The sequence below is a fragment of the Excalfactoria chinensis genome, chromosome 6, assembly GCF_039878825.1.
Source record: "Excalfactoria chinensis isolate bCotChi1 chromosome 6, bCotChi1.hap2, whole genome shotgun sequence".
Classification (NCBI taxonomy): Eukaryota; Metazoa; Chordata; class Aves; order Galliformes; family Phasianidae; genus Excalfactoria; species Excalfactoria chinensis.
The window spans coordinates 29,500,987-29,528,756 of record NC_092830.1 but is presented as its reverse complement, the minus strand read 5'-3'; the positions used below and the strand labels follow the sequence as shown (position 1 = coordinate 29,528,756).

General features: G+C 37.4%; 1 protein-coding gene across 6 annotated transcripts in view; it reads left to right on the top strand.

Annotated features, from left to right (window-relative positions):
- The window catches only part of GPAM (glycerol-3-phosphate acyltransferase, mitochondrial), a 92,891-nt gene extending 65,251 nt beyond the window's left edge, over positions 1-27,640 (top strand). For 5 of the 6 annotated variants that reach the window (XM_072339714.1, XM_072339715.1, XM_072339713.1 and 2 more), the window contains 19 exons: positions 1,437-1,556; positions 4,401-4,474; positions 6,769-6,882; positions 8,108-8,257; positions 9,034-9,130; positions 10,024-10,160; positions 10,993-11,092; positions 11,826-12,038; positions 12,455-12,568; positions 14,049-14,134; positions 15,131-15,246; positions 16,030-16,100; positions 17,190-17,454; positions 17,948-18,090; positions 19,396-19,473; positions 22,374-22,514; positions 23,163-23,352; positions 23,467-23,525; positions 24,335-27,640. In XM_072339714.1, the coding sequence (XP_072195815.1) occupies positions 1,437-1,556; positions 4,401-4,474; positions 6,769-6,882; positions 8,108-8,257; positions 9,034-9,130; positions 10,024-10,160; positions 10,993-11,092; positions 11,826-12,038; positions 12,455-12,568; positions 14,049-14,134; positions 15,131-15,246; positions 16,030-16,100; positions 17,190-17,454; positions 17,948-18,090; positions 19,396-19,473; positions 22,374-22,514; positions 23,163-23,352; positions 23,467-23,525; positions 24,335-24,451 (2,385 nt within the window). In that variant the 3' untranslated portion in view covers positions 24,452-27,640. The remainder of the gene's footprint in view (positions 1-1,436; positions 1,557-4,400; positions 4,475-6,768; positions 6,883-8,107; positions 8,258-9,033; positions 9,131-10,023; positions 10,161-10,992; positions 11,093-11,825; positions 12,039-12,454; positions 12,569-14,048; positions 14,135-15,130; positions 15,247-16,029; positions 16,101-17,189; positions 17,455-17,947; positions 18,091-19,395; positions 19,474-22,373; positions 22,515-23,162; positions 23,353-23,466; positions 23,526-24,334) is intronic. The other variant, XM_072339718.1, reaches the window with a different exon arrangement.
- Positions 27,641-27,770: the final 130 nt, after the last annotated feature.

The window sequence follows — 27,770 nt, the reverse complement described above, 5'->3', positions numbered from 1 at the left end:
CAAGCAGAGAGGGCTGGCTGAAGCAAAAAGCCACACAGCGATGAGTGTGCTGTGCTGCTCATTGGTGTAATAGCATAAGTGAGGAGGAATTGGCTCTGCTCCGAAGAGGAGGGGTTTGAACTTGGTAAGGAAGAAAGGTTGAAGACATGGTCAGAGTTGAGGGAAAGGGCAGATGTCTCAGTGGCTGGATTTTGTATCTAGCTAGGTGTGGAACAGCAGGTGCTTCAGGCTCAAGGAGGGAAGGTTTAGATTGGATATCAGGGGGAAGTTCTTCACAGAGAGAGTGGTGAGGTGCTGAAACAGGCTGTTTCATAGATGCTGTGGGTGCTCAGAACCTGGAGGTGTTCAAACCCAGGTTGGATGGGGCCCTGGGCAGCCTGGTCTAGTATTAGTTAATGAGTGTGATAGGGAAGGGACTGACTGGGGCTTTATGACTTTGGAGCTTATTAATTTCAGATAGAAGAGTTAACCTTGGACTAATTTCAAATTCAAACTGCTTTCCAAATGCCACATACGCCTATTTTTGTTCTCAGTCATCTTCAGTGTTACTTTTGACTTTCTGGTTGTCTCTCAGTGGGCTGGCCTTATAGCTGGATAGATGATGACCTGTATTTGTGTTTCTGACCCACTTGCTGAATTGTGGTGCTGATTCTGCCATACTTGCCTTCCACTAGGATGCACTGGTTTGATCATATTTGAGGTGTTTTTTTTGTTTTGCTGTCTTTTGATTTTGCTTTGTTTCCGTGGCTTCCCATTTTTGTTAAAAACTTTACAACGTTTTGTTTAGAAACTTTGTCCTGAAGCTGATGCATGCAATCATTCAGTAGTCTTTAACGGGAACAGGCTTTGTAAAAGATGTAGTTAAGTATATTTTTGTTATGTCCTAACAGACAGAATGTGTTCTTTAAGCATAGTTACTTTTGAATTTACTGTTCTATAGTCTACTCCTAACAATAATGGCACAGTGGTACCTTTTCCACATTGCTTTCACTAAAACTGTTGAAGAAGAGCTTATAGAGTCAGCAGGGTTTGTGTTTGGTGTGCATTCAAATTGCAATCCTACAGGGTGTTGTCCACTATAAGCTTAAAATAGATTGCTCATATTACAAGCACCTTTACGTTATTAAGTGTGTAACTTACTGTTAATTTCTCCTCCTTTTCTCAGCTCTTGGGAAGTGTTTAAATGAATAATTGTTGTGGTGCTTAAGATATCTAAGCGCAGCACAGCAGTTTTGTTTTTATTTTTTAAAATCACATCATTTGGAGATGATAGAATATACTTGAGGAAAAATCTTGGATAAGTATTAGTTTCAGGTAAACTTTAGGAGTAGTTTTGTGTGCATGTGTCTGACTGCTCCTCTGATGATAAGTTTTCGAATACCCAGTGTTTGTTTATGCATTGCTGGGTATTTACATGGTCTCCCTTTGTTCTGCAGGGTGAGTGTAACTCTAGGCCTACTCTTTTCCGATCCGCCACTTTAAAATGGAAGGAGACTCTGAGCAGAAAAAGGCCATTTGTGGGACGGTGTTGCTACGTTTGCACTCCCCAGAGCCGGGTAAGAAGATTATGAGCTGGATTATGTTTGACAATAATGCATAGTTAAAGTGTAATGTAGTTTCTTACCTTCAGAATTAAGGTCAGAATGTTCTTGCTTTGTAAAGGAATATAGTTTTTCTACTTTGCTTGTGGTTAGTTTTTCTTTGTTATGGGACTAATGTTTGTCACAGATCTGTTGTGACACTTTGTCTCTTCTGTACAGTTATTTTGTGCCCCAAACTCTGCATCTCTTTCGAATTAGTACAGTGAAGTTGCATGGAAAAAATGTATCTGGATTAGTAATGGGTGTTTGGTGCTTATGAAAGTGTTAAGGCTTAATTTTGGTACCCTTGATTTTCTATTGAGACACTAGATAACATTTTGAAAATAAGCAATATGCTGCTCTTCAAAACTGAAGAAATCTTGTCCTTGAGAAAACAGCTTGGTTTTCTTCACCCAAATACTTTTTGGCTTGCCTGCCCATCCTGGCAACACAAGCCGGTTACAATGGTGGGAATATTTGTCTGCTGGGAGCAGCCTCAAGTTGGTGGCACTACAGGCATTGCAGCCACTGATTTAAAGTGTGAACTTTACTGAACTGCACTGGGGAGGCTTTCTTAAGTTGAAGTGACATAATGTAGTTTGCAACCAGTTTGTCACCTAATTTGACTATATGTACACCATTTAAATTGCACTCTGCTACACCTGCACTGAGCTTCACAATTGGCTGGGCTGAAACAAAAATTTGCCTTTTCCCTTGACCAAGGAAAAGTTGTTAATTCTCTGTATTTCTGTGACAAATAGAGAACTGCTACAGTGATAAACAGATGTGGAATAGAAAGCCAAATCTGCTGTGAAGAGTGTGTATGAGATGGTCAGCAAGACAAGCAATTAGACAAACTGGGACTGCTTTGAACAGACAATCAAGCACTTAAGTGTTTTGACTTGTAAAAAACTGTGTAGTTTAGTTTAGCTTAGGCCTTTATATATTTAGTAATTAAGCTGTTCCTCTTCAGTTGGGAATTTCACTTTAAGTAGAGAAATCTTGTTCCATATTTTGTCTATTTAATGAGAAATTACCTGTCCTGAGACCTCACTTAGAAAGGATCATGATCTGATTGAGTCCTTTATTGCCCTCTGCTACCAGAAGAAGCTACCACTCTTGAAGCAGACAGTAACAAACTCTCATTATACTCCAGATATTTCATTTACTCTCACTATATTTAGTTAATTCCCTTCAGAAAGGGAATTGCTTAGTGGGCCTGACTAACACCTAGCTGGTGCTTTAAGTGCCAAGGCTGACTTTTCCCTAGTACATTCTTCCTGCTATTTTGTGGCTGATTAATTTTACTAACCTGGCAGAAGACTGCTTTATTTATTTATTTATTCATTCTGGCTGTCTTAGTTTTATGCCTTACCTAAATGATATTGTCTCGCTGGGGAGTGATATTCATCAGTGCTTCAAGCAGTCTGAGTTAAGAGGTGTGGGATAGTGTTCAGTGAGGAAGGATAGGGGGTGATGTAGCAGCTGAGCTCTTAACTGGTGCTGCAGGGAGGGATGGTGTGAGCTTGCTTTGTCTCACAGAACATCTTCTGCCTGACATGGGATAATGAGAAGAAGTTGAAATGTGACATTGCAACTGGGGGATGAATTTCACAGTGTGAGTTTGGAACCTAATGGGTAGAGCACTGGAGTGGACTCGTTCTCTGTTACTCCCTTGGTTTTGTTGCTTATTTTTTGGGAAACTAAGGACAAGTCATTGCACCTTTTTTGCCTGAATGTTTCATCTAACTTTAAGAGCCATGCAACATTATGACTGTATGTTATAAGAAATTAATATTAATTTAAAGTTTTCTTATGATTTGTAGATTACATGCCCTCATGCAGGTGGAGACAAAGAGCATTTGCTCCCATCATGGTGTGCAATGTGTAGCTGATTTGCAGATGATGTGGAGCACTCATGTATCTCAGTGTGTGGCAAATGGAGTTTTCTAAACAAAATGCAAAGAAAAAAGACTTACCTGACTTCTGCTATGAAATTGTAGTGAGGTAGTGAGGCTGATCCATTGCTGCTGTGTTTCTGGTGACCATCTTTCTCTATTGTCCTGTTTTTGCCTTTCTCGAAATGCACATTTGCAGTGGTTTGATCTATTTCCTCTTGGCAGTTTACCAGTTTTATAATTAAACATTATTTGGACAGAAAGAAACTAATCTATTGGACAGGATTCTTACTTGGAAGGTGAAAGTTCAGGTCTGCCTGCCAGGGAATATTTGTTTATCCAGAGTGGAACTGTTCCCAAACTCATTCCTGCACACCTGATAGTCTGGCATGTGGAGTCCTTATGTGGATTGAGTTTGTTGTTCAGGCAGAGCAGGAGTGTGAAAGTGATTTGCCATGTTAGCATGAATATCCTCACCCTTGGATAGCTGTTACGTGATGCCTGATATGCTGTCCAGCTGGATGTCTCAGGCTACCTATCAAAAGGCTCATGCTTTTTGAATTTCCATCTGAATTCTGTATTATAACAAGCCCTGATTTGTATTCCATCAGAAACTAGTAAAAAATGATGGCTTGAAGAACACAACCAAAACACATTTCTTTTTTCTTTATGCAGTAAAGCCCAGGGACTACATTGAAAGTGGGAACTACATTGGAACTGGGAATGGTCGCTATCTGAATTTTTATTTCCATTTCAAAACAGTTTGTGTATATTTTGAAAGCAAGTTCAGTGCTTCTCTGCTTTGACTTCTGTTTGTAGTAGAGGTGACAAATATCGCATTGTATATTATTAGGAATGTGAAAACACAACGATTTTAATCAAGGGAAATAGTCATTCAATCTTCTTTTCCTTGTTTTTTCAGGATAACTTCTTCAATGCTAGTATTCCTTCTTTGGGTCTACGTAATGTCATATATATCAATGAAACACACACCAGGTAATGTAACAAGTCTTTCTTTTATTTTTTGAATTCAATGTGTTCTGAGATTATGGCAAGGAAGTCTCTGGGTTAGTCCAGGCTGAGTGAAGATACATTGTTCTGAAATGCAGGACTTGATGCTGGCTTCAGGAAAGGCCTATACTTGTAAAATCTGGTTGTGTGTATTTGACCAAAGTCCTTTGGGGTAATAGGCAAAGAGTGTAAAGGTCATACCTATTTCACAAAAAACAAGGGATGTACAAACCTCTCCTTTAGTGTGGCATCTGTAGCATAATGCCAAGAGGAGCTTTTTTTTGTTGTTCCCACACTGAAGAATGACTTCAGGCAGCATTTTAATATAATGAGCAAGTCTGGCTCACAGTTTAGGCTTTGACTATTATTACTAATGATAGTTAAATCTGAAAATGTTTTCCTAGGCTGTGGTAGTGTGTAGCTTCTGGAGGATGGCATATGTGACCTAAACGAGGTTTTGTGCTATGTGAAATATGTCTTCTGTTCTGCGATAAAGTTGCTGGAACTACACAAAAATTTTCATGTTGTTCTTTGGAAAGTTAATAATGCTTGCTGCACTTTTTACAGTAGTCATTAGCATAAGCAGATTCTGCAGTGTTTGCTGTAGAGTCAGAGCAAACAAAGAGAGGCCAGCAGCCTGAAAGAAATGAGCCCAAGTGTCTGAGTTGGAAGAAAGGCAGTATTGTGCTGTGCTTGAGAGGCAGGAAGCTAACGTTTGAGGCTGTTCTTTCTTCAATTCTGAATTAATTATTTTTTTAAGAGTTGGTTGTAGTTTAGAATACAGAAAAGTAACTCAAATAGGGTTTAACTTCTTAAAAATTGGTTTCCAAAGTCTCATCCTTGAATGATTTTGAGAATTTCTTAAGTTAGAAACGTAAGGGCAGTTAGTGGATTATTCTGAAATATAATGCCTCTAGCTCAGAATGTCATTAGTCTGAAAATTGATTAGTTTAATGAAGTTCCGAGGTCCCCTGGGGGTTACACAGTAACAGTTTCTTGGTCTTAGGCAGCTTATTGAAATATCACCAGCATCTTTTTTCTGAGATGTGAATGCATTGGTTCTGTAATTTGGAGCTAGGTTCTGGTCAGAAGAGTATATTTTGACGGGATCTGTTCTGAGTTTTTTGTCCTGTCATTACAGATTATGATTAGAAAACAGGTTTTCTAACTGTTCTACATTGTGTCTAAACTTTGCAATGAGTATAGGAGCTTTTATTTCTTGACAGATCCCTCCAGTAGTTGCATGCTGTTGCAATTTGTTCTTAGTTACCAAAACCTCTGTCAGAAAGAAGCGTATCTCTTTCACTTTACTTTTTAGAGAAATCAATAAAGCTGTCAAACTCAGATGGAAAGGGGAAAATGGAAGAGCAATTAGAACAGTATCAGCAGTCTACTTCCCTGACAACGTGGTTAGCAAAATTTGTTGTCCTTTCAGACAGTCTGAATATTTGTGTAACTGTTATGCGACAGTGGCGATTGCATTTGCACAGGCACTCCATCCTAATTACAGTAGGTGTGGCTTGCATGCTCAGGCTGCTGGACGTTTTGCAATATACAGGTTTCTTCTAATCTTTTATAGCTGTTTGCAATACATATAAACACACTTGAGAGGTGGTAGGGAGGTTCAGCTGCCAGCACTGGCACCTGGGCAGGCAGGTGAGACTGTGGTGGGATCAGCAGTGGGATTGGAAGCGTGTCTGTCTGTGACGGTGTTTGGGGCAGCCACTGGAGCAGCACAATCCATTGCACTTCCAGCCCTAAGAACAGAGTTTTTGTAAAGACAAGTGGGAAAAAAAGGATATACTTTGAATGCTTCAGTAGTTTCTGATGCTTTATGCAGTGCCTTGTATCTCTTCCCGTGTCACCATACTGCTGTGTCCTCAGTGGTGCTCTCTATGTCAGTTGGTACAGACAGATGATAGAAAAGCCCAGGCTCTATCAGTTGGGCCCCAGACTTTGTAATTGACCTCAGCAACCTGCTTCTTTCTTTCTCGAATTAACAGCTTCTCAAAATTTTATGTTCTGTGTTCATGGAGATCTTTCCACAATGAAGTGCGAGTAAGCTTCAAATATTTCCACATGTGCAAGGTAATGAAAGAGTATTGCACAATACTAAGTGCTCAACTGGCCAAGATCTAAGGTACAGAGAATAGAGAAGTTTTTAAGTAGCTCTTCAAAGAACTTCACTTGCTTTTGCTTCTTCAGTGGTACTTTTTTCAGACACTTTTAAAGTTCCTTTTTTTTGAGGTTCATGCTTGAACATGCTTCATGTTTTGTAGGTACAGAGGGTGGCTTGCAAGACGACTTTGTTACGTTCTTTTTGTGCTAGAGAGGGATGTTCATAAAGGAATGTTTGCTAAGAACCTGACAGAAAATGTGCTGAATAGCAGTAGGTAAGTGGATGCAAAATAAACTGCTTTTTGTATGACTGAACACGTAGGATAATGTGTCAGAATTTGGAAACTGCAGACTTTGGAAACCAGTCTGTTTAAAATATCAGGAGATACAATCTCTTCAGCACAGCACTTCAGAACTGTGGCTTGCAACTTCTGTTTCAACAATAGGAGAGGAGATTTATAATTCTTAATCTCAAAATAAACAATGCATTATGGGCAGACAGCAGATTCAGTACACAGAAAAATAAACTGCTATGTGGAAATGCTTCAGACTTTTGTTTCTCTAATTCAAGTTAATCACTGTTACTTACAGCTATACTACTGTCATCAAAAATTACCAATCCTTCAGAAATAGTGGGAAAGTGGCAGTTCAGAGTCCCCTAGTTTATGATGGCAGCATGAGGCAAAACTGGAAGAAGACTATAGAGATGAAACAGCTGCTCCTTACTTTGTGGAGCTTCTTTTCTGTCTCATGTACTGCATTTCAAATGTTGTGCGGAGCCCCTGATCAGCTATTAAGGTATCTGTTTTCTGTGGACACAGAAACCGAGCCTCATGCCTGCTCCTCATGCCTAATTTTATTGGAGGCTGCACACCATCTGCATTGACATCCTGAACTCCTGAATTTTTAATGTTCAAGACCCATTTGAAGATGGTGGTGTTGGTTTTGAAAAACAGAGCAGACTACTTTGTGCCACAGTTATTGTGTAGTAGCCCATGTCATTGTTCATATGTGTGTTCTAAATGGGAAAAGCAGGCAGTGTAATTTTTTTTTTTTTTTAATATGAAACTGAGAATGCAAAGGGGAAGATATTGTAGAAGTAGAAAACTGCAACTGCATAAATCTGTATGATGAGGTAAGTGAAATTGACAGTAAAAACAAAGTATCAACAAAGAGGAGATTTCAGGTGTTCTTTTGCATTTTTAACCGTATTAACCATTTCTAAAACTCAGTGATCAGTTAGTATGGGTACCTATGAAGTGTGGCCATAACTGTTTTTTATGGCAAAATTTGATCACATATATCTGTCATCTACCTCTCCAATTGGAACACAGAGGTATTGAATTAAATCTAGAGAATTTGGAGTACACGATTCTTTGGTGTGGTGGTTCTTTTATGGTTTCAAATTATTGCTGTAGTAGCTTATTCCCAGTAGTTGTTGTCTGTCTTGGACTCTTCTGTTGCATGACTGTTTCATAAATTTTACTTCTTTAATGTTAGGGTACAGAAGGCCATCGTAGATGAAGCATCTGAGCCGAGTGTTCCAGGTAGCTTCGCTCAGACGGATCCTAAAGCTATCAACAAAGTGAAGAAAAAAGCTAGGAAAATTCTCCAGGAAATGGTAGCAAATGTGTCACCGGCTTTAATCAGGTAATATAGATGGTTCATCAGTATTGTCAATGGGGAGAAGAACTAAGGAGAGAGAGAACTTCTCTCTATGTAGTACCAGCAGAGCTTATAATGTGTTATTCATAAATAATGAATAATTATTCATAAATAAGACATTATTCATAAGAATCCCTTTTCTGATGTTAACTGGTGAAACCATTGATACTCTTCATTTTCAGATGCAGCAAAAGCCCTCCACATTTTCAAGGCATAAACCTAATTACATAATTAAATACAAACTTTTTTTCCCTGTAGCTAGGTGTTGTTCTAGTGCTTTACACCAATATTTTTTCTGATAACCCACTGAATGTTATAGCTTGTAGTTATCAGCATTTTAGTCTTCTCTTATGTATAATATTCTACTGTGATGTCTACTTTTACTAATAAAATTGAATATTGTTTTGCCACAAGATGAGATACATGCTGTCACCTAATGTGTTTATCCACCAGCTTAGTTACTGCTGTTGATTGTAGGTCCTCTTAACTTGCCCCATATGTTAAACAGTCTCTGCAGTCTGAACAGCCTCTATGGTTGATGCAACTTTTCAGCCTCCTGTAATTATGACAGAAATGTAGTAACTAATCACAGCTTTAGCTGATAGGCAAAGACTTGTTAAGCAACTTGATTTCACAGTGAGCTTGTTTGAATGCGAAGTAATGAAATTGTATGGCTTTATCTTCAGTCATATGGACACAGTGTAAAAATAAAAGTAGCAATGAGTGAAAGTCTTTGAGTTGTTGCTTGTTCTTTTCTTCAGGTTAACTGGCTGGGTGTTACTGAAGTTGTTTAACAGCTTTTTCTGGAATATTCAGATCCACAGAGGTCAAATAGAAATGGTCAAAGCAGCAACAGAGGTAAGGGGGAAGGGAAAGTAAGGCAGATTTTTTGATGGGGTTTCATTTCTGTTGATGTTTACTTTTATAGCGCTTTCTGTTCTCAGGGTTCTGCTAAGTCTGTGATAGAACTGTGCAACCTTAAATACTATGTCAGCTCTGGTTTTGTCTTTGCTTCAGGATCAAATTTTAACTATAAGACTGCTTAATTATCTCATAACCTACATCCAGGGTTATTTCTTTTTCTATGCCAAGGCAAACAGTACTAAAATAGTAGGTATGTTTAGGATTTTCAGAATTACTCTTGCCTTAATTTGGATTAGAAAACAAGAAATAAAGTGCTTTCCATGCTATCATATTGTAGCCAGTCTTTAAATTTTCCTTGAAGTTGATTAAAAGTACCACTGAAATCTACAGTTTTGTTTACACTCCAGTGAATTGATTCTTTCTTTGCAGGATTTGTTTCTTCAAAGACACGTTAGATAAATGAAAGAGAGAAAAAATTGTTGCCAATATTTTCTTTAATCTTTTGAGTACAGTTTTAAGAACCCCACTATTAGATTCTTGTTGTTGACATCTTATGGAAAGAAATGGCAACAATTGGACACTGATTGGCCCCATCCCTTTAAACTTATTGACTGCTGTATCAATACTGTGAGTTTGAAGATTATCGGTCATTGTTTCTCATAAGCAACCAACTGAAAACCGCGGTCCATGGAAATAGAATTCACTAAAATGTTGGCATTAGGACAGCTGAATGAAAACCAGAAGTAAACAAAATGAATGCTGGCAGCTGAAAAATACTGTCACTTCTGATAATATGATGCTAACAATCTCAATGATGGATTTTAAAATAGGAGTAATATTCTACATTTCTAATCACCTGCCTTCTTGTTGTTCTCTCCCTTCCATAGATGAATTTGCCTCTTATTTTCCTGCCTGTTCATAAGTCTCACATTGATTACCTGCTCCTTACATTCATACTTTTCTGCCATAACATCAAAGCACCCTATATTGCTGCAGGGAATAATCTCAACATCCCGATCTTCAGGTAAAGTTAATAAGCTGCGTGGAACTTCTTATTGTCTGGAAAAGACAAAAGTGAGGGGATTGTCAGGTGACCAGTTGAGCAGTGTATCTCACAACCACATATAAGGTGATGTCAGGATTATTGGGCACTTTAGTAGAACTTTTTGCTTCCTATTGCATTCTCAGAGAGAGACCATCACAGAATCCTTTTGAGAAAGTCTGCCAGAACCTAAGTGGGTTGAGGAATAATAATTTCTTGTAGGAGTCTCCAAGTGGGTAGGTGACTAAGGAAAGACTAATAAGTGAGTAATGTGTGAAACTCTTCTTATGAAGTTTAATGGACCAGCTATCAGGCAATGACAGTACTGAGTGCATAATGGTTTGTAGGAAAGTACTCCAATTTGATCTGTGCTTAAATTGTATTGCTGAAGGGAATCAGAATAAACCCAAGGCCATGCAGATGGTGTTATTGCTGGTATGAAGTGAGAGTTGTCTACAGGCTCCTCTGTTAAAATGAGCTGTCTGAGGTTATCCTGCAGCCAGGACATATGTGCAGCACAACACAGGCATGAAGGCCTACTCGCATAAGCTGTTCTTTGGGTCACTAACTCCCTGACTTACAGTGCTCAGGTTCACTACAGTGGATAAGTGGTCTGTTAATGTAGTGAAATGGAACGAGTCAGCGTAGAGAAGCCTATTTCATTACAAATGTCTACGCAGTCCCATAATTTGCAGAAAGATTAATTCATTTATAATAACCTCAGTTTCTGTTGTGCACTAGGAATTTTGCACTGAGTGGGTAGTAGTTTCCTACAGACTGAAACCCATGAGTGTAACTGTTCTTGATTTCGTAGCACACTGATCCGCAAGCTGGGAGGATTTTTCATTCGTCGAAAGTTGGATCAGAGTCCTGATGGTCGTAAGGACTTGCTCTACAGAGCTTTGCTGTATGTGGTATGTATTTCTTGTCTTTGTGTCCATGGGTAGCACTTGAGTTGGGTGGCTGATGGGAGAGTGACTTCCGTCAGTTCAGAGAGGGTTTTTAGTGCTTTGAATTTGTCTAGGGTACATTCTACATAGGCAGAATACATTTTTGCATCAAGACTTGAATGCATGAGGTAAAAGAGAACTGAATGCCCAGTACCTTTGAGGATGAGGTTTTCACCTTGTGCAGTCTTTGTTAAAGAAGTAGAATTAAGATTTCTGAATTAGTATTAGATTTAAGCCTTATTTATCCAGTTTCTTTTGTAGTGCATATCTACATCAGTTTTATTGACTTAATGGAGGTCTCTGTCATGTGTTGTTACAGTTCTTTTTGCAGTTGAGTAGAATAGCTCTATTTGCATCTTCGAAGATGAGATGTTCTTAGGAACCTGAAGAAGAGACATGTGCAATTCAAATGAATCAACTGATGTTAGAGATATTCTTGAACCAGTGGCTTTATACTGCTTGTATATTCATGCAAATTAAATAACAGTTTGGTCTGGACTTGTGTCAGGCATTCATTATCGCTTATTATTCTAAGTATTCATGCCAAGTCACACTCTTGGTCTTATAAAGGTTTTGAAGAAAAAATGATTACTGATGAGGAATAATATGCTTCAAACGTGAATTTGGCAGTCTATGAAGATATGCTTTTTTTTTTTTTTTTTTTTTTTCCCTTCTTCTTCAATCTTTTCATGTTTAGCATGTAGAAGAACTATTGAGACAGCAGCAGTTTTTAGAAATATTCTTGGAAGGCACACGGTCTCGAAGTGGAAAGACATCCGGTCCTAGAGCGGGTCTTTTATCTGTGGTAGTGGATGCTCTCTTCTCAAATGCTACTCCTGATGTCCTAATTATACCTGTGGGAATCTCCTACGATCGCATAATTGAAGGTCACTATAACAGTGAACAGCTGGTAAGGGCAATTGAACAGCCTGTTTTGCCTGGGGAATTTCTGTTGGTGTGTGGGAGAGTGTTACACAGTTAAATTATGTGCTAGTAGTTTTCTGGCACATGTGCTTGTTGTTTGTGATGAAGAGTGTAAAGCTGTGAATCACAAAACCTCTTAGATGGAGGTTGCTGAAAAATGGGTTGTATACTTGTAAGTTTCAATTCATGACATATAAACATTTGAATGTATTATTTTTTGTATGGTAAAAGCAATAGCTCTCTAGATTTACTTAAGAAAGCATATCATAAGTTTTACCCTTGTGTCTGTTGAATCTATTGAATTTTATTTAAATAAAATTTAAAGAAAAAAGAAAATAATAATAAAAGAAAAGATTTTCTGGAAAAGAAAATAATAATAAAACAACTACTGATGTTTTGCAGGGCAAGCCTAAGAAGAATGAAAGTCTTTGGAGTATTGCTAGAGGAGTCTTCAGAATGCTGCGGAAGAATTATGGGTGTGTCAGAGTAGATTTTGCACAACCATTTTCCTTAAAAGTAAGCTTGATATTTTGAAGATTTCTTCTGAAGCCTTGATGTTTTTGCTGTTTCAGCAGTGATGCACTTACACAGTGCTAACTGCCTGCACTTATCAATTTTTATGTATTTCTTTGCAGAATCTGCTAGTATTACACTTAATCTATATACGTTTCAGTAGTCTTTGTTCTGCTACAGTATGGCTTATTTTTAGTGTGACTTTAATAGGATTAACATGCTGTAACAACAACCTACAAGAACATTATTCAAATTAATTAGGCATTCTTCTTTCTGCCCTGCTTCTCTCAGAAAAGCAGTAGGTTGGAGAGCTTTAGAGGGTTCATTTACCACAGCATGAAATTATTGTGACTGTCTGCACTGCATTATAATTAGTGTAGTAGGGAAAGATATTAATTCACTTACAAAGAAGGCGGCTTGGGTCACTTCCAGGCTATTCTTGGTAGAGAGCTAACAATTGCTCCTGGATCAGTATAAGGAAAAGAAGGTTATCTGCCCTCCTAATCTAGTGAAATGCTGATCTCTCTGTACCTTCCTAACAACCTCTGCCAGCTCTCATTTGTATGCATACTCATTCTTGTACAACAGAAATAAGGATGACTTAAATTGTATCAGTATGCCTTGACCAAGAGTTGGAGAAGCATAACTGCATCATTTTAAAATTAATGTAGTTATATCACTGCGGATTTTTCTAAGACAATGAGCTTTTAGGGTTAATTTTGAGCTTTTGCAGCTCTGTGAGTTCAGAATTAGAAGCAGAAGAGGAAGAGCTGGCTGTGAAAGTCTTTTAAGTAACTTTCCTGGGAGAACTTTTCCTGACCAGCAGGCCAAGTAGCTCTGTAGTTTCCCACATCAGTCTTCATAGGAACTGGAAGAACACAGTGTCCCAGAAGCACAGTAATATAAATGCTAACCTGTAAGGAGAGGCTTCTGAGAAATTTGTAATTCAAGAATTTCAAGTATGTCGTACAGTACCTACTTCCTGAGTGCTTTAATTTTACGGTGTCTTACAGCTAGAGCTTCTGTAGTAATGTTTACCTATGGAAATGTTTCCCATCCCAATGTTTAAAGGAAGTACTGTGAAGCAATAATTATAATCTCTGTGCTGGTTCTAAACGGGTATTAGACTCGGCTCTCATTCATGCTAATGAAGGCAGTTCTCATTAATTTAATCATGGAGAAGCTGGTCTCAAAGGACTTGTTCCCAGCAAGATGCTGACAGTGATTATGCATTGTTTTTGTTACAGTGTTTTTCACCAAGTGTGGATTTCTTGCTCTAGAAAGTTTTCCATTTCATTAAAAGTGAACAAGCTCATGCAAGCTTGTCGCTTCCGTAACCTTATTACTGCTCTTTTTGTGTGAGCTGTTTTTAATCACAGATGCAGTTTTGAATTATTGCCTTTTTCATATTAACAATGTTATCAGTTAAATACAAAAGTAAGGTGGAAAAAAGTACGAAAAATAATAATCCTTTTCTTAACAGGAATATGTGAACAGCCAAAGTCAAAAACCTGTGCCTGCTCCTCTTTCTCTTGAACAAGCTTTGTTACCAGCTATACTTCCTTCGAGGTAGAGAGTTTTTGGTTGCTGGGGAGGGGGAGGACACACTGGGCTTGTATCTTGTTTCTTTGTTAGTTTTTTCCCATCCTTTGTCTTTTTAGAATTCTCCAATAAGTTTCAAGTGGTGCTGGAGCTCCCCGAGAATAACCTAATTGTGTGTAGACAAAGAGAAATGTTAGATGTTTATAACTGCATTTTGTTCCAAGAGTTACATTCTTTCTGGAGGTTTTTCTTTCTAAATAAGTTCTAGGAGGCTTTTTTTTTTTTTTTTTTTTTTTTCTTTTATAAACTGTAGTGACCTCTGATGGTTTAATTTTAAACCTTAAGGAATAATTTGAAGGAAAAAATGACGCAGTGAAAAAGGAAGAGTATGTTATTAAAACACACAAATACTTCAGATGGATTTTTGTATGTATCCAAACCAAATAACTCTTCCTAATGAGGTCTTGAGAATCTCCCTTGCTAAAGGAGATGATTTGTTCAGAAATTCAAAACTTTTCTTGTACGAATAGACTTGCATTTGTTATAAAAATGTACATTTTTGTGGAGGGCTTTGCTTGGCTCATACTAATCCATGTGGACCTAGTGGAGACAACATCATTTATTTATCATGAGGAGGTCAAAGGTCCATACAAAAGACCATTTTTGATTTATAGAGTGACCGAGGTGAAAACTGCCTTCTAGGCTTCATCTACTTCTGTTCCATATTCATTAAAAACTGCTGTGGAGTGCAATGATGTAGTGACGATATGAATAGCCATAGGAAAAGCCAACTGTTCTACATTGCTCTTTTTCTTTAGATGGTCTTTTATCTTGGATTGTTGCTTAGTGAGAAAATCTGGTAGATATCCAGCATTTTATGGAGCCTGTTATGCATGACATTTTAGTGCCATTACCAGAACATGTAACGTATTTTTGCACTGTAATTCAGTTAATGTATCTTAAAAAAAAAAAAAAAATAAATCAAGCTAAATGTCATAATGCAAGTTTTTGTTTTGTATTCAGACCTAATGATACTGTGGATGAAGGTACTGAGGCTTCACTGCCTAACTCCAGGGATATAACCAGTGAGCCCTACAGGAGAGAGCTGATAGCCAACTTGGCTGAGCATATTTTATTCAGTAAGTGCTTCAGTATCACCATAGGCCCCCTATTTTGTTTTGCTTGTTGCTTGAACTAACTTGCTGTTTGATAGTGCAGACTCCCTACATTCAGGTGGTTATTCCATGAGTTCAAATGCTTTCCTAACAGCTTTCACTCCTTTGCCTTCCTCCTCTATAGTTTTTGATAAATTGTTTCTCTGGTTGAATACAAACTTTCTATCTGTTTATGTTGGTAACTTGTGTATTCATTGCACCAGCATACTGAATTTGATGTACTTTGAAGTATTTGAACTAATTGTTCTTGATATATTGATTTCTTATCACACCACAGAAAAAGGTATGATGGTGTCTTGCAGGTGTAATTTGTGTTACATGCTCTCTGTCTGCATGGACCAGTGTTGCCAAGCTTATAGGCTACGTGGCATGTCAATTAGTATGTCTTTAATTTGTGGTTTTAAGAGATGTATACAAAACAGTACTTGTAGCTTAGTACTTGTAACTTAGTGTATGGGCTTCACTCAGGCTTCCTAGTTCAAATTACTGTAGTTTGGTTACATTAATGTTTTACAAGCCTACCAGACTTTAGAATTATGCTTGATCACTATGGTACTTCTGTAGGGTTAATGTATTGCTAGAAGGAGCTGAAGCATTAAGAGCTGAGGTATGTCAGTATCTCATACTGATGCCAGTATTACTGTTGTGTTTTTTTTAAGTAGTGGCTAATATTTCACTTGTAAAGGTGTTCTGAGCTTCTCATTCTAATGAAATATCCCATGGTCACTTTGTCTTGTTTACCTCTAGCTGCTAACAAGTCCTGTGCTGTGATGTCTACCCACATTGTTGCCTGTTTGCTGCTGTACAGACATAGGCAGGTAAGGCTTTTGTGCTGCTTAAAACTTCACTTTGCAGCATAGAGTGCATTCTATTATAGCTTACTACTAAGAAAAGAAGACACATGTATTTAAGGTGGATTTCATGTGTGCTGATGTTTTGATTAGTAGTAGATACTTGGAGATAATAATAAATATCCATGTGAAAATAGATTTTTAAACTAAAAATCTAATTATACCTTTTTTTTTTTTTTTTAGAAGTCTACATGAATTTGCTTCATGCTATTAAAATATCATTTTTGAGCCCTGACATTTGAAAACATTTATCGTTGAATAGGGTAGCAACTCTTCAGTTAATTTTCAAATGAGTTTTGGTATTCCTTGGTACCTGAATATTTTACTGTGTTGGCAGGATGGTTCTAATGTTTAACTGCACCTTTTTGCATGGGGGCTTGGAAGATGTTTTCTCCTGCAAGTGTGCTTTACATTTTGTCTGAAATTCCCTTCCCTCTAATTTGAAGTTTTTACTGCACATAAATTGAGAACACATTGAAAAATATTGATCAGGTGTGTAATTTTCCCAGTCACTGACTGTATCACTACTCCTATCAGTCCAATCTTTCCAATTTCTTAATGTGAAGGGATGAAGGAAGCAGTATATTATATGGTCTGAGTCTACGTTGCAAAAAATACCCAACCAACACACCAAGTAAATGCTTAAGGAAAAGTGTTTCCTCATGTCTCCAACCACTTGAAAAAAAATTCTTTTACTTACAGTATTTCCAGATAGTTGGTATTTCCTTTTGTAGCAGAGGTAATGGAAATAAAGTATGACAACTCTAACATATCCTCTTAAAGAACAACTTACATTTCTGTTGTTGTGAAGCAGAAAAAGAGTCAAACAGAAACCTCACGTTCTCAGATAGGTGTGTGGCTTTAATTGTGTGTAATTCAGAAACCATGCTCTATTTCAACAAAACCCATGAAAACAAGGCTTTATAATATGACTACTGGAATTTGGATTGTTGAAAATCAGTGTCTCTATAGGTGTTCTCCTACATAAAGAATTTATTTACAGTAAATTCTTCTGTAAAAAGAACATTATTTTGTGATTCTGTTTTTATTTTTTAGGGTACTGATCTTTCCAGGTTGGTAGAAGATTTCTTCTCCATGAAGGAAGAGGTCTTAGCCCGTGACTTCGATTTGGGATTTTCAGGGAACTCAGATGATGTTGTCATGCATGCCATCCACTTGCTGGGGAACTGTGTAAATATCACAAACACTAGTCGAAACAACGAGTTCTTCATCACTCCCTGCACAACGATCCCTGCTGTCTTTGAACTCAATTTCTACAGCAATGGAATTCTTCATGTGTTCATTAAAGAGGCAGTCATTGGTATGAGCTGGGGTTTACTCTTGAATGACATTCTTGTGACCTATGAACTCAAAGTATCTGCACAACCCTTCCAGTTTTTCTTACTGTTTACTAATGCTTATTTCTTCCCTCCCTGCCTAACCCTTTGGTTATTCTAAGAAAGACAATATTAAAGTAAGATTGTTTTTTGTGTGGAACTCAGTTTTCCAATTTTCCTTTATTTTTCTTGGAAGTATTCCTGTATTGGTCACTACTGTAGGCAAGGCGCTTTCAGAGTTTTGAGCCAACGTGGAAGAACGTGGCCTTTGTTTAGCAAATTTTTAATGAGATTATGTTTCAACTTGAGATAAATGGAACACAAAAGCTGTAGTGGCAATTTCTGTCCTTGTTTTTCAATTGCATATATGATGTTGGACTGCTTATATGCATAAAAATAGACAAAAAGGAAGTTTTTAGGTTTCCTTTGTAGTCAAACTCTTCGTGAAAGCACTGCTAATGTTTGTTTCTGCTCTAGCCTGCAGTCTTCGTGCAGTTCAGAGTAAGAGGTTCAGAAATGGTACCAATGGTGCTTCTCCCAGTTTGATCAGTCAAGAGCACCTTGTTCGAAAAGCTGCCAGCTTGTGCTACTTGCTTTCTAATGAATTTACTGTGTCCTTGGTAAGTAACTGTTCTAACTGTTCACTTACCAAATTTTTACTGCCTTTTTCTGCTTTTATTACTTTAAAGAGAATTAATGGTTTCTTTAATTGTCTCGATTCTGTTATGTTCACCAGTGATAATGGGAAGTAGGAAGTTGAAGGGCATTTGAAAAAATAAAGCGTTCCCATTTGTTTCAAGGAAATACATTTGAATGAGTGTAGTTGCATCACAATAGCTCATCCAGAAGATGTGTGATCCAAGATAACATGAATTAACTTGCCTCTTTCCTGTTGCTGGATGGTTTAATTAGCAGAATGGGACACAGTCACATTTAGGGATACATACTGGGTGCTTACCTCCTGCTTATGCAGCTGTTGAGTGAGTGAAAAACAGCATAGACCTGCAGCATTTCTACACTGCTGGCATCAGACATTCCTTGAGAAAGAAGGGCTGATCTCTGTAGCTTCCCACAAGTGTAGGCTGAACTACTAAATGCCTTCTAGCAGATTTTGCTGTGCTTAGATCGTGAGACCATCACAACTATTACCTGCACTTCCCCAAAGCTATTTAAATATTTTCATTTAAACAGATCTAAGTCTTGGAGAGTACCAGACTCATGTGAGTTTTCATGCGTGATTGAAACTACACTGGAAACTAAGACTCCAGATTGTAAAGATAATTTTAATTTACACAGTTGTGCAAGAGTCCCATGGTGCCACACCTGATACTTAGTGACAATTTTAAACACGGCCTAGCTTTGTTTTTTGTTTCGTTCCAGAATGTTAGATGTTGAAAGATGCTCTGTACACCTACAGTTTTCAATGCTGCCTGTTTTTTGTTCCATATGAGTACAGGTTGCTTAGAGATTCTAGAAATTCTTGAATTAGTTCTCAAATTTGCTCACACTTTTTTTTCTGACTTCTGTGTTTTTTAAATGAAATATAAGACAAGCTCGCTTGGTTGGCAGAGTCCTTCTGTAATTGCATTGCTCTGGAGTTGTTTTTCTGTTTTTGTTTGTTTTTTTAAAAAAGAAAACTTAAATATTTCCTATTTAATATTTGCTTCATTTATTTTCTACCAGTGTAATAGTGTTTCTTTTCCAAAATCATGGACAAATTTTAAATGTCTTTCACTGTAATATTTCATGTCTCTCTGACTACATGGATGCACAAACGCTTTGGGTGGTAAAAGATTAATGACTTGTTGAGAAGGGGTTCTACTGCTGTATCTAGAAAAACATACAGAACTGGAAACTACTGTTTCTATAATGGATGTGATATTTAATTATAGTTTGTTTAGTGCATTTCCTTTTATGCTTTGCAGCCTTGTCAGTTGGTATATCAAGTTTGCCATGAAGCAGTGGAAAAGCTGATACAATATGGTATTCTTCTGGTGGCTGAGGTAAGGTGATAGAGATATTGACTGTGTTGTTTCTTGTACATGACTAACTGTAGGTAGTTTGTTAGTTGTTGGTCTTGTTCTAAATACAGGTTGTTACTTAAGATGCGTAACAAACAAGTCCAGGCCTGATGCTACTTGATTTTTGCAATTGTAAGCATCAGATATTTGGGTATAGTCAAACTTTGAGGCTACAAACGTTTGTAATGTCCCTGTACCATTCAGTTAAACCTACTGAAGGTGACGTACTACCATGTGAAATGGGAAATTATTTATTTTTTAAGCCCTTTGGATTTGTAGCACAGGTTCACTGAAGTGTAATTTCTACTCTTCAAGTGCCTGTAGAACAGATCTTTTTTTGTGGAGTTTCATTGGTGTGTTGGAGTTGCTGCATGGTGTTTGAGGTAGATGGTGTTAAGAAATGCAGGGACTAGGAAGCAGCTGACTCACCATGCCTTTGCTTCTTAGATGTGGCAAACAGACCTTGGAGTCCAGGGAGAAGTGGCAGAAAGTCCCAGTGCATGTGGAGCATATGCTCCACATATTTGGCTGCTTTCTTTTTTTTTTTCCATTTTCAAAGGAGGTTAGGGCTACTTTTAGTCTACATGCTTAGGGCCTTTACTCCACTCTAGTACCTTTTGATGTGTGTTTCCATTTTTATTACATGTAGGTAATAGTTCCTTGATAGTCATCCCAGATATTAACTTTCTTCTCTTTTGCTGTTACTATTGCATGCTTTCTGTCTGAGTGCTGATGTGTTATCATTGCGTTCGTGTGTAGTAGTTATTAAATAAATCCAAAAATTAATGCTGCTCCGAGGATTAGGGAACAAACCTGTATGTTCAGTGCCTGGGGACAGGTCAGGAGAGCAGTTGTGAATAGTAGCAGGTAAACACTTCTGTCTTCTCAAGCATGTAACCTGTCTGAGCTTTCTCTTAAGTTTCATTTGCTGAGTGTGGTACCTGGATGTTTATAGGTGGGATATTGATGATTTAAGTGGCATATAAATACACACCTGTGTTGTATGGCACACAACAGTAATGCCACAGCTGAATACTTAAAAAGTAGATTTTCCATTGCTGAATTTCTTAGGGATGCTCTATATCTACTTAATTCTGTTAAAAACATTAAGAGTGTCCATAATCTGTGCAAACACTATAAGCAGTGATTGTTTCACAACTTGGGACAGCTTGGAAATGTTTGTGGGTTTTTACAGTCTGATCTCTAAAAGGGGTGGCTAATTTCTATAGCTTCTGATGTTTTAAGTTTACCACTGACTTTAACACATCAGTAAATTTCCTGTTCAGTTGATCTTACTTGATCCGGGCTTTTTATTTCTTAATTGTTTTCCTGTGATGCTGGTGTTTGCTTCTAAAAATGAGATACAGTCCCAGCACATAGTATTCCATTTAGTATTTTCTTAAACTTATTTTCTAGCCTTTGCTTCCTATAGTATATAATATTTGGAATAATATCAGGCTTCTGTGACAAAGAAGTACTTCTTTTTTGTCATGGTGTTATTACAGTAATAAAGTGTCTGCTATTCATTTGCTTGCATGATTTATATTTCTAAGCAGAATGATGGTGGGGAGGGTCTTTTCTCAGTGACTCAGCATTGGTGACCTTTGCAAATCCTTCTGTTTAGCTACTTTGAGGAAAGTTAATAATAATGAGTGATGGATACTGATGTTTCCCTTATTCTTCAGAGTGTGTTTTCGCTATCTCTGAAATTTGTTTATAAAGATGTATTGCCAAAATTGACTGTTACATCAGATATTCATCAGTCAGGTGGAGTATTTCTGTTGTACCTTTAATTACTGTGTGCCTGAACTTGTGACATACTTGCATTATTTCACAATAGAACTAAGTTACTGTTCAGGTAGATTGATGTCAATTCTTATTGCTTGTGCTTATTGTCTTGACAGATTATTATTATTATTATTATTATTATTATTATTATTATTATTATTATTATTATTATTATTATTATTATTATTATTATTATTTTTTCCTTGACGTGGAACTTTACAATGCTTTACAACTTTCCAAAGCACTTCATTAGTTAAAGATTTGACTGAAATTAAGGTTGTTCCTAAACAGAAGAAAAGTAAACAATGAACATTGTGAGGGGGGAAAAGAAGAGTTTGTGTTGAAAAATTCTACCATGGCACTATTCTGGCCATAGTGCACTTTTCTCAAAAGCCTGAAATATGTGCTTACCTAAGATACCTGCCTGTGTTGTAGATGAGTTTAAATCCATGCCCTGCTCTGAAGGTGGATTACTGGTGGGGTATTTGTAGGCTGAACTGGGATGCTGCTTGACAAGGTGATTAGCAGCAAGGAGTTACTGCGTCACAACAGGTAGAAGGGGCTTATAGTCTCAACCAAGATTTAAACAGTTCGTGCCCTTTCTGACTGAAACTGGCTCGTTATTTTCCAACCTATACGTCGTGTGTGGAAGAGTAAGTTAACAGTTAGAAATAGCAACTTGGGGCATTCTGTGTTAACAGATGTCAGATACTGTAATGCAGTGAAATGCAATTAATATGTCCTTAAAGTAATACTAGCACAAAGGTTAGTGACATCCACATACAGACAGCATCTCAGCTTTCTATCTTAATGCAATTGTAAACATTTTCTTGGCAACTGCTGCTGCAAGGCTGCTACAACACTACAGCAGAGATTTTCTCTTTGATTTGATAGGCAAGCTGCAGAAAAAATATTTACTTCTGCTCATATGAACCCTGTTTGTAATTAAGTCTCGCCTGTTTTCATTAAATAATGATTAATGAAAGGACTGATTTTGTTGGATAAGATTATAAAATAAACCAGTTCAGTTCCTTAGGTTTTATTTTATTTACTTACTTGTATTGCCTCCTTATCATCTTATCTTCAAATTTAAGCAGGATGATCAGGAGGATGTTAGTCCCAGTCTCACAGAACAGCAGTGGAATAAAAAACTTCCTGAACCATTAACTTGGAGAAGTGATGAGGAAGATGAAGATAGTGATTTTGGAGAAGAACAAAGAGATTGCTACCTGAAGGTAATGTTATCCCAAGGCTAGTGCCATTGAAGTCTGTTACCAGAGATACAAACTGCTTCACTAGTTCAGGAGGGATAATGATAAAACCTTTTTCTTCCAATTAGTCTGTTCCCATGTTAGTCTGTTGCATTTTATTGCAGTTGGTAAAGTACCTTTTTTCTCCTTGCCATGGGAAATACAGCTAAAGAAACATCAAATAATCCAACAGGAGGGTGGAAAGGCAAAGGCAGTGAAACCTGCTAAAGGGTTAAGTATCTTGGTTTCTAAATGTTTTATTCTTACTTAATAGATAGATCATGTTGATTTTAGACTTTAACTAGTTTTCTCAGAGAACTGGTGCAAACCTGTTTATGTTAACATTTGGAAATTTACTTCTGTCTTTATGAATATATGGCAACGCTCCTCTTGGCTGTGGAACAGTATGATGTCTTATCTTGGGAAGATAGTTATTACATCACTAATAATCTGGAGGAGGAAAAAGGGAGCATTGTCTCGTAGTACCTAATTTGCCCTCCCTGGTAAAATACTTTTTGCTGTGCTTCCATGTTGCACTGTCCTGTGCACTGCAACATTTTGCCATGTACTATGCTGTGGGTTGTTTCTCATTTCTGCTGGTCTCTCTTTCAAGTTCTTATTTCCCTTTCTTAGGTGAGTCAGTCTCCAGAGCACCAGCAGTACATCACTTTCCTGCAGAGGTTACTGGGACCTTTACTGGAGGCGTATAGCTCTGCTGTCATCTTCGTACACAATTTTAGTGGTCCTGTTTCAGAGTCCGAATACCTTCAAAAGTTACACAGGCATTTGATAAGCAGGACAGAGAAGAATGTTGCTGTGTATGGTATGTCAAACAGTTTGTCTTTGGAACTGTATTTGATTCTTTCTGTTCCTCCTGGCAGCAAGATAGCCCAAGTACGGTTTCAGTTTGTTTACAGCTGTGTTTTCTTTCTTGCAGCTGAGAGTGCTACATACAGTCATGTGAAAAATGCAGTGAAAGTCTTTAAGGAAATTGGGGTAAGTGTTACATGATCAAAGTTAGAGACTGTTAATTTGATTTTAATAAGGAGCACGGTTCTGGCTTGCACATGAAACCTGTGCAAGATCTGTTTTAAATCTGTGAATATATCTGCGTAAACATCATGTCTTCTGAGCATTTTACTTTTCTTAAAGCTCAGGGCTGTAGACAAAGACCACATGGTGCAGAACAGAACACTTCTTGTGCCTGAGAAAGCTTGTCTAGGTGATGGCTCTGTTCTGCTCTGTGTCCTTGGTGCACAGTAGTAGAACTCTGTTCTGCTTAATGACTGCTAATGTTGAAGGACTTCAAATCTTCAAAAAGTATTAGTTCTAGGACTTCATCTCAGTGCTGATTGGTGTTCCATGTCCACCATGAGGATGCAGGTGTTCTTTACTTTTGCAGTAAAGGATCAGTTTTGGATACCAAGTGGGATTTAGGATTGTAATTTGAAAAGCACCATTATTTGGACAAAGCATTGCTAGACAGACATTTTGGTCTTTAAATAAGCTAACAATAGTTAGCATGTAGGAAAACTTACAGTAAAAGTACCTGTCATTTTATTTCTAGTCTATTCTGCAGTTGGGAATAAGGAACTAGGTGGCATCTGCTCAGAGCATTGCATCTGACTTCTGGTTTTCAAAGTGCATGCTTTTTCAACGTAGGTGCTTTTTGAGTGCCTCTTTGGTCCCTTGCTGTTGATGGAGTTGGATGTTTACTACACACTGAACTTATTTCTTAGTTGCTTTTTCTTAACCAACGTGATTACTTGAACGTGATAATTATTTGTATTCATGCTGTGTTTCAGGTTTTCAATCAAACAAATCAAAAGAGAGACACTATTTTGGAACTTAGCACTACGTTCCTACCTCAGCGCAACAGGCAAAAACTACTGGAATTCATCATGAGCTTCATGGTATTATAGAACACATGCAGCACCTTTTGTCCAGGGACATGAAGACAGGTTTTGAGACTGTATCAAATCCTGGGGACATTTGCTAGCCCTTCAATATTTAAGGTGCCACTGTCTGGGTAAGGCCTTCTCTGACTTGAAGTACTGGAAGACAAGTGCCTTCTTATGTATGCATCTATGGGTTTCTTACAGTTCCAATCCTGTTCTGATACTCAGATGACACTTTGGATACAAGTGATTAAACATGTTGCAAAAAATAAGATCAACAATTAAAATTAGATTTAGAATGGAGAGTGAAGTTTTATCAGTGTTACATTTTAAATAAATTACTTTTAGAAGTGGTAACAGATGCACAAATACAAACCTTTGTGATCTGTAGCTAACCCTGAGATCTTGAGTTTAGTGGCAACACAGCTTATAGCATCAAAAGTAACTTTCATTCAAATCCAGTTTTATTGTTTTTAAATAAAAGGTACCTAAAATCTTGTTTAGGCAGGATATATACTTCATGGATAAAGCCATAGTTTTGCATCAATGCTAACATAAATGCCAAAATTCTAATGTGAATAACAGTTACAAACATCCGAGAATAACGATCATGTAGCAGATGATTGTCTGAAATGTCAGCAGGTGCACCTTGCACTATGAGAGCCATGTAGTGCAGTGGCGAATTGCACTGATCACTGCTGTCATGAAGAATGTCAGAGTAGCATTTTTGTTTTTATTGTGGCACCTGTCCTTCAGGCAGATGGAAGTCAGGAGCCAGTTGCCTAACTGTGAATATCTTGTAAAATCTTAGGTTATTGTTTAATTGAGAAATGCTATTAAGATTTTATTTTTAATTAGTAGAGTCTCAGATCTTTTTTTTTAAGTGGAGTAAAAACTTGATTTGGTGAAATAATTTTTTAAGTTTGGCCTGAAATATTTCAGCAATAATTTCAACAATTATTTGGAAAACAGTGGTTTATATTCTGTTGCTGAGCAGATCTGAATTAGCATTAAGGAGTAGCCTTTGGAAACACAGAAATATCATAAACAGTTTCCTCCCGTCTCTGATTTAACTGACTTACAGGAAAAAAAATGCACAGAGAGAACTGAATACGGTAGAAAGCTGATGAATAATTCTGTCCCGTGAAACAGGACTTCAGTCTTGCAGTGTGATCATTTTGCATGGAGGACTTGCACTGTAGACTTCTCTTCATGTGAGAAGAGATTAGATTGCAAGCTGCAGTCCTGTTTTCTCAGTACAGATGATCTAGTTGAAGCAATAACTTGGTGGTATATGAAACTGGTTTGCTTATGAAATGTGTTTTCCTCGCGTAGATTGCTTTCTATATGAGGGAATCAATATTTCCATTATTGCTGTGTTTCACTTGATTCTCATATCATGGCCTAAAATCCCCCTGGAATTTATCACGTGAATCTCTGTTGCTTAACATAACTATGGAAAAGCATACTTGAATCCCAGCATTTGCACTGTTATGCCAGCACAAAACTGACGCACACATTTTGAGTTTGTGGCCAAGGAGCTTGCATTTGTACTGCACATTTATCAATGAGAATATTTCTGTAAATTTTTTATTAAATGCTAATAATATTTGAAATCTATGGATTATACTTTGTTAGCATTATACAATTAGCACTGTGAGACACATGTTCTGTCACTAAACCAGGTGCTGTACAACACTTAAAGAATATCTGAACCAAAGCTACATTAATATGAATAGAAACTGACTGTAGAATTGCTTTTGTTTTTATGCACTCCTGCTGTCTCAGCAGGGTAGCGACTGGAAGGCACATCATTTCTTTTGTGAAGTCTACTAGCTTTGTAGAGAAGTTTCAGCTCATTCTAGCTAATGTGCACTGTCCGTTAACCCAATGAATGCTCATAAAGTGGTTGTTGCTGATGGCTTCCATTTAGTCTTTTAAAAGACTAGGTGCTTCTAAATAACAAGGTCTCATAGTTTACTACACTTCAGTACATGTGAAGTGTGCTAACGGTGAAGATTGTAAATAAAAAGATTTTTACAAACGAAGCAATATGAAGCAAACGAAACTTGAGTCATTTTGTTAAGATTGTTCTGCCCACTGATGTATTAATTGCATTAACCCCACGAGCACTGAGGTCACTGGAGTGTTCTGGCTAGGTGCTGCAACTAAACGTAACTTATGGTTTACCTTAAAAAGAAAGTTTAAAAAAAAGGAAAAAAAATGAAATTTGATTAACAAAAGTCAATGAGTGGATAGAGTACTATGCATGTGAGTACACATTAATGAATACATTTAGTATGCAGAGGCAGGATACACCTCTAAGATTGGTTTTGTATGAAAAAGCTGCACGTGAAAAATCATGTACTTGGGTTCATCTGCCGCTGGAAGCCTTTGCTTTCTGCAGCAAGTGTGTATATGTGCAAGCATGTATATTATGACACACAACAACTATGCTTTTCCCTGAAAATAAAGCACAGAATAATCATTATCTGGCTGTAACAGTCAAAAACAAATTTTTTGCACTGTATTTACACCTTCAGTATCTTCTGACTTTATTTACCTCTCATGTTTCCTTTGCTGATACAATACCAGGTTGAGTTAACCTTGGTAAAGTTAATCAGTAAAGAAGAAATGGCAGACTCTGAATTACTACAAATATGTTTTAAGACTCTTCTCTTAACAAAGACTTACACAAGCACCATCATTCTACGGGCATGTTAATCAGGTATGCAAGTCTTTTGGGGTCAGGGTCTTTTGTAATATGTGAAATATAATCTTTCCATATGTATCCTATAGAACTTATATTTTAGAGCGACGGAAATATAGAATTCAATTTCCGTGCTTCCACAACCCCCCGCCCCCCGCCTTCTGGGGATCATGAGCTTGTTAACATGTTACTCACAGTGTCCTGTAAGGCATTACCTGCCTTCACTTTGACAGCATAGGGCTTTTTTCACATACCTTTGGTTAGAAAGCATATACACACACTTGCCTTTACTTGGTCCCTGCTCTGCAAAGAAGTATCAGAATCACAGTTTTAAAGAACATTGAGGTGGAGGTGTTGTAAGATACTGTTGCTGTTTTGTTTCTGTGCTTATAAGCCTGGTACTGCTTCCTTGTGAATGTTACCACATTTTACTTGTTATGTGTGTCTATTGTAGAAGCACAGAGGTGTTCTGGAGTCATTTTAATAAATTAAACTGTTTGCTATTATAACATTTAGTATTTCTGGTATTTTTTTTGTTTGTTTTGTTTTAATAACCTGCTAAAGTAATTATTTTGACAACTTTGTCCTGTTCCAGGGACTGAAATTAAACCATGAAAAGCTTTCATTAGAGAC